General features: G+C 43.4%; 1 protein-coding gene across 2 annotated transcripts; it reads right to left on the bottom strand.

The window, feature by feature from the left end:
* Window position 1: 1 nt before the first annotated feature.
* Window positions 2–6,086, bottom strand: ZC4H2 (zinc finger C4H2-type containing). 2 transcript variants are annotated; one of them, XM_017860403.1, is made up of 4 exons: window positions 5,668–6,086; window positions 3,930–4,102; window positions 2,896–3,058; window positions 2–1,754 (listed from the first exon to the last, which is right to left on the bottom strand). In XM_017860403.1, exons 1-4 carry the CDS (start codon window positions 5,821–5,823, stop codon window positions 1,641–1,643), a joined length of 606 nt encoding a protein of 201 aa, XP_017715892.1. In that variant the 5' UTR covers window positions 5,824–6,086; the 3' UTR covers window positions 2–1,640. The 2 variants fall into 2 exon arrangements, with proteins under 2 accessions (XP_017715892.1, XP_017715893.1); XM_017860404.1 differs by lacking the exon at window positions 2,896–3,058 and having other exon boundaries at window positions 5,668–5,844.
* Between the last annotated feature and the right edge of the window lie 575 nt (window positions 6,087–6,661).

Genomic DNA, 6,661 nt, shown 5'->3' with positions numbered 1-6,661 from the left:
GTTTTTTTTTTTTTTTTTTTTTTTTTTTTTTATGTTGATAAGAATACTTAGCTTGTAAGGTGTTTTAGAAATCAAATACAATCATTTATATAGAGCAACTTGCATAGGGACCTGGCACAGAGTAGGTGCTAAATAAATGGAAATTATTGTGATAATTAGGTAAATTGTTGGCCTTGGTGCCTGGCTTTCTCATTTGTAAGGTAGAATGAATAAGAGCAAACAAGAGCTACCCAGAAAGGTAAATGACATTACATCTTTTGTATTATCCAATACACAGTAGATACTCAGAATTTACTCCAATGAATGCATGTTAAAAGGATTTGTACAGACACAACGCTCTTACTTTCAAAGAGCAGAGGAACATTTTATATTATGAACACATACACACTGTGGCAATGTAAAACTACCTAAGGAAGGAAAAATATCCCCCTCCCCAGCCAGGGACTGAGACCTAGGGCTAAAATTTTTTGTCAGTCAGCCCCCATCCCCATCCCTTATCTTCCAGTAACCTTACTAGGAAACCTGGCTTTGGTGGAAAGGAGAGCTGTGGGGCTTGGGGAGCCTGATGCCTTTTCTTTTGGGAGGAAAGGCCACCTGCACAATCCACAGGACAGGAGTGGCCAGCAGCTGTCCTGAGCTGAGGCTACAGAAGAAGTCAGATCCAAGACAGCAAGGGATGAATGGAAGGAAAGTCCCACCCACCTTCATATGTAAAATGATTGGCATTTACTCTAATCTAAATCTACTCCTCTCTTCCCTGCAATATACCATTGCGCATGTGCCAGAGTAATGGTTCTGACCAAAAGCCAACACAGATGTCAGCCTGGGGACCCTCTCAGCCTAAGGAAGCCCCTACAGCCCAGCCCTTAGCCCTAATGACTTAGGCAGTAGGTCACGCAGGAGATGTAGAGTTGGTCTGGCTCACTGATTTCACTGTGGAGTCTTCTACTAGCATTTGCAAAGACTAGATATTGGGGAAAGGTTCACTGATCTTAAAATCCCAAGACACACAGCCTAGTACCTAAGAATTTTAGTATATCTGGGAGACAGAAGTGGAGCAAGCTAAAGAATTACAACCAGGCCTCCCAAATGATTATGAAAAGGAGGGCTTGTCCAGGCTACCTCTGGGCCTTAAGGATGAGATGAGGGTAGGAGTAGGGGGATACATGCACCCAGCCTGTTGGAGAATCCAACATGAAGACTATTGTCCCTTCAGAACCTAAGGCAAAAGTACAAGGAGGGGAAATACTGGGTCCTTTACCTGAAATAACATATGGGCCTCCTCTGCCCCTGAGACCCTACAGCTCCTTAGGCTCCATGCCTCAGGCACAAGAGATAGAGAATCATATCTGAGCCTTTTGCCCTTCCCTTAGCTCCAAACAAGGGCAGGGGTTGAAATGTGAGTGGGAGAGAAGGGATCATCAGACACACTGTTTAGCACCTGAAACACATCTCTTCCTAAACTGGAAATCCCAAGAGCAGAAAGAAATAGGAGCAAAGTGAGAGAGGGGTTGTGCTTCCATCACATTAAATAGGAGACTTCATGGGGTTGGGCAAGGGTTATTTCACATCAGGACATTAATGACTCTGGTCAAGGTGAGGGGTTATAATTAGCAAAGCTTCATGTGCTCTCCCTTTCTTTATTCATCCTGCTTCCGTTTCGGCTTTTTGGGGTTCCGGGACCGACTCTTGGCCTTGCATAGAGGGCATATAGGTGCATTCCGGTGAATTTGCTGGTGACATGACAAGCAGGCCTGGTGAGGGACACAGGAAAAAGAAAGTTAGCGGTCAGATTCTTCCAGGCAACAGCTTAGACTTCTGATTCCCCAGGGGCCCAGAAAGCAAAGTGATTTCCCATCAGAAGGGAGCAATAATCAGTGAGTAGACTCAAATATTCTTAGATACCATGGAAGATGGGGAGGAAGGATATAACCCAGTTCAGAGAAGGGTGTTGAGAAAAAGTATACAAAACTAGAAAGTAAGGCAAAATGAGAACTACACATCTATTCATCATTATACTGAAACATTGTCTAACAGGCCCACTTAAGGACTATTTAATTTTCTAGAAAGGGGTCAACAAACATTTTCTGTAAAGGCCAAGATAGCAAATACTTTAGATTTTTTACATCATATGATCTTTGCTGCAACTACTCAATTATGTTTTACATGAAAGAAGTGATAGACAATAGCTTGCATGCATGCTGTTTGCAATAGCTTGCAAACACAGACATGCATGTGGGCCAATAAAACTTTAACAAAAACAGTGAACAGATTAGATTTGACCTGTAGACTGTAGTTTGATGACCCCTGCTCTAGAAGAATGTCTCTTTGTTTGACTATTTACCAATTGATTAGGACCCAGACTCTGTGATGTTACACTAATAAGCTGCAAATGGCTTTTGCCCAGTAGAGATGCAAACTACTTCTGTTTGGAAGAAACAGTAACTATAAAGGTTACAGTTGTATTGCCCTGTAGGATGTAAACCAGTTTTGTATCTAACTTTGCAAATTTGTTTCAGCATTCCTCTCCTTTCTTGACTATATAGATATCTGTGCCTCAAATGCTCCTGGAACCAGCTTTATAATCCTGCTGGTTCCTTCATTTATGATACATGCTCATTACATATTTGTGTAAGAGTCATTTCTAACTTTTAGAATTGCACTTCAGCAGGGCCTGAAAATATCCCTGCATTCTAACACCTCTGGGAACATGGGGCAACAAAACCTGTGGGTCCAACACAGCACACCCATGTGACCCCTTCCTCTGTGTCTCAAGCAAAGGCTATTAAAAGAAGGCCCAGCATAAACAAGGCCAAAGCCCCAGAACTAGCCTTCCACGGCCCTTCCATGGGAGGGTACTTTGCTTCCTCCACAACCCTTACCCAGCTCACTTACCTTCATAGGAGGGGGCTGCTGCCTGAAGGTGGCCGTCTGCCGAGTGTCCTGCTTCCTAGCCACTTGGAGCTGTTGGGCGGCAGCGGCTGCAGCGGCCAGGGACTCAGGGATGGGGGGCTCCTGAGGTTCCGTCTGCCATTCTGCTTTCTGCTTCTCAAAGTAACTTTGAAGATGAGAGACACTGGCTAGATCATTCTGAAAGCAACGAGAACCTTGCTCCTCTTAAAGACTCCACGCCATATAACCAAGGGTTGAGCTGTGGCTCATTCTAGAAGGTCCCCAAACCTTCCCAAGCACAAGGCTATTGTCCCTGGGTACTAGGCCCAATGTCTGATGAGAAGGATAATCCTCTTGGTCCTTAGCTCTGATAGACCAAGAAGACCAAGAAATCTTGAGCTAGCAAGGTCCTTTAAGGGTATTCAGTCCTATATGCTATCTCATGCTGTTTTGAGTATTCCTATTAAGTGTCCTAAGGCCTCTGGTGACATATCTCTAGGAAAAGGAAGCTCACAAACTCCACAGACACCTTGCTCTACCTTTAGGAAATGGTTTCCTCTACCAGGCCAAATTCTGTCTCTCTGCAAGGCAAGCCTAGTTCTTAACTCTGAGCCTGGAGATGAAGTCCCAGGCTAGTCCCTGAAGACCAGGAAAGCTCAGTCTTTTGTGTTTTTAGAGGTTTCTAGATATCCCCTTCTAGACCCTGACTTGGGAAATGATCTCTTAAGAGTTATAGACATAGTCTTGTATTGTTAATATCACACAAAGAATTTAAAAAGCCACTTAGCAGTTGTTCTAATTCATCTAGTAATTCATCCAGTTTAATAATCCTCCTCCTGTTTTAATAAGCTGGCACAGAGACTTGCCCAAGATCACACAATGAGTCAGTCACTGAAAGGCCTGGAACTAAAACTAGGCACTCTGACTTTCAAGTTAGGCTTTGTATATGTATACATGCCCATGTATGTGTAGGTACGTAGGTATGTATGTGTGTCGGAGGGAGGGTATGTTGTAGAGACTGGGGGCAGGTAGCTTACTCCAAGGAAAGCTTCTCCTCTTCTTCACACAAATCAGGGAGCCTCTGCAGGCCCAGAGTCATGCGCAGGGCATCCACATGTTCTTTCAGTGGCTTATACTCATCATGCAGCCTCCTTGTAGACTCTAGCAGCTTGTTTAGGTCATTCTCAGATTGTTTGATAGTGTTTTCCATCTGGAACATAGAGTGGGACAGGCACAGAGAAAAGATCCTAAGATTCTCAGAGAGGCTCTATAGCTGAGTGAATAATAGAACAAGCTCCAGAGTTTGTTCAGTCTATATTCAAGTCCTTGATCTCCCATGTCCTCTCTATGTAACTCTGGTCAAGCCTCAGTTTCTTCATCTGTATAATGGTGATAATCCAGTGCTTAACTCATGCAATCTTGGTGAAGATTTAATGATAGAATTCATATAAAGCACTCAGTAAAGAGGCTACATTTAGTATTTACTACTAAATAAATGGTATTCTTCAAATATAGTATCTTAGAGCTGGAATGTCCTTCAGAGCTCATTTAGTCCACCTTACTCCCATTTTACAGAAAACTGAGGCTCAAAGAGAAAAAAGGGACTTTCCTGTGGAAATACTTCTTAGCGGCAAATGCTGCATAAAGACTTAGGGCTTCCATCTCTCAGGCCAGCAGTCTTTCTCCTAGATCAGTGATTCTCAAAATGTGGCCAAGGGATCAGAAGCATCAGCATCACCTGGGGACTCAGAAATGCATATTCTTAGGCTCCACCTAAGACATACAAAGTCAGAAAATCGGGGGTGGAGTCTAACAATATGTGTCTTAGGCTCTCAAAGTGACTTTGATGCATGCTTAAGTTTGAGATCCACTGGCCTATACTCTTAGCCCTTCTGGCAAATATCTTCCTCATTTAACTGCCCTGCATCATTGGTTAGCTGGCAGCCAAACTGTCAATACTTTACGAGATCTAGAATTCTGTGATCTCTAACACAGAAAATCCCAATTGTTTACTGTCCAAACCTCATTCATAATTCCTTTATGATCCTAGATCTGACAACATCAGAAAATGAGTATTGCCACAGAAATGAGTTTCCAAGAAATATAAATTTAGTTCCTTCGAAAGTAAATTTAAAAAATATATTCCTCATTGTTATAGGCAATAAGGGTTTGAAAAGACCTTACTGGTCAGCACTGCCAACCTCCTTCCTTGTGAAGGAATCATCAGTACAGCAGCTCATATAAGTGTCCATTAAGATGCTGCTTGAATAACTCCAAAAGAGGGGAGCTTACCACCTTAGCAGACAGTTCATATTCCATGTTCCAACAGTTTCCAAAGGAGATACCAATGAGGAAGCCCCACTTTGGTAGCAGGTAGAAATGATTTGTTTGGTCTGATTGAAAGCTTGGAGTGCTTTAAACTACATTTCAGAAGCAGCTGCCTGCTCTGCTTTTCCCCAAGACCAGCTCTCAACTCCCAGAATCTCAGAATGAGAGCACATCAAACCAGTACATTTAGAGGGTACTGAGTCCCTCTTATAGTGCAGAGAGGGAAAATGAGGCCCAGAGAAAAGGGACTTGTCCAGTGATATACAGTCAGTTAGTGACAGAGCCAGGGCTGGACCTTAGAACTCCTGAATTCTTCCACTCCACCACAGCCTGCACTGATACCTGGTCCCCGAGCTTGGCCAAAGTCACCTCTCAAGGAGAGGTCCTATCATTCACCACTACCACTTTCTCAAGGGCTTTAGAGATAGGCTGCAGGCAGCCACGTACCACATTGATGTCAGCATGGATCAGTCGGAGTTCCTCCACATGGGCCATCTTCTCCTGTAGCAGAAGGTCCATCTCCTGCTTGTATTCCTTCAGGTGCCTTTCCTCTGACTCAAGTGCCTCAAACTCAGCCTTCAAACGAGCCTTGATCTTCTCCATCTGCAGGGTCTTGTTCCTGCAATTTGCAAAAAGCAGGAAACAGGTCAGCAAAATAAGGGAGAAAACAGAAATGGAGCCAGCATTTTCTTTCTAAGCCATCTTTCCAAGCTTCCTCCTCTCCAGGCAGTCCATCTCAAAAAAGAAGGCCAGGTGTAGTGGCTCATGCCAGCAATCTCAGCAATTTGGGAGAAGAGGCAGGAGGATCACTTGAGCCCAGGAGTTTGAAATCAGCATGGGCAACATAGTGAGACCTTACATCTACAAAAAAAAAAAAAAAAAAAAAAAAAAAAAAAAAAAAAAAAAAAAAAAAAAAAAAACACCCCCCCCGGGTGTTTGTACATCCCAGTAGTCTCAGCTACTCAGGAGGATAAGGCAGGAGGATTGCTTAAGCTATGATTGCACTACTGCACTCCAGCCTAGGTGACAGAGCAAGACCTTGTCTCAAGAAAAAGTTAGGAGATGTTTTCCTCTAAGATAAAAGCTCAGTGGGTCTCGAATCGTGTTAATTTTGTTCCCTTATGGGGCATTTGCAAATATGGAGGGTGTTTTGGCTGTTAGATTGACTCAAGGAAATGTGTTACTGGCATTTGGTGGACATGGGCCAGAGATACTAAATAGCCTCTCCATGCACAGGAAAGTTCTAAACACAAAGAACTCCCACCCAAGAAACCAAAAATGATCTCTTGAGAAACTCTAAGGAAGCACTGTCCAATAAACTTACTACAGTGATGGAAATGTTTTGTATCTGTGCTGTCCAGTATAATAGCCACTAGGCACATGTGGCTACTGAGCACTTGTAATGGGGCCAGTGCTACTGAGGAACAGAATTTTGAATTTT

This window comes from Rhinopithecus bieti, unplaced genomic scaffold (genome assembly GCF_001698545.2).
Source record: "Rhinopithecus bieti isolate Rb0 unplaced genomic scaffold, ASM169854v2 scaffold_56177, whole genome shotgun sequence".
In the NCBI taxonomy this organism is placed as follows: domain Eukaryota; kingdom Metazoa; phylum Chordata; class Mammalia; order Primates; family Cercopithecidae; genus Rhinopithecus; species Rhinopithecus bieti.
The sequence above is the reverse complement of the archived record's forward strand: the minus strand, read 5'-3'. Positions and strand labels throughout refer to the sequence as shown.

What these genes read in the sequence shown, in the direction of transcription:
- ZC4H2 (XM_017860403.1), bottom strand. Translation starts at nt 5,823, where the DNA reads ATGGAGAAGATCAAGGCTCGTTTGAAGGCTGAGTTTGAGGCACTTGAG. An exon ending in TCCATGCTGACATCAATGTG is followed by an intron (nt 4,103 to 5,667) that starts GTACGTGGCTGC and finishes TCTATGTTCCAG; the next exon opens with ATGGAAAACACTATCAAACA. An exon ending in GAGGAGAAGCTTTCCTTGGA is followed by an intron (nt 3,059 to 3,929) that starts GTAAGCTACCTG and finishes TCATCTTCAAAG; the next exon opens with TTACTTTGAGAAGCAGAAAG.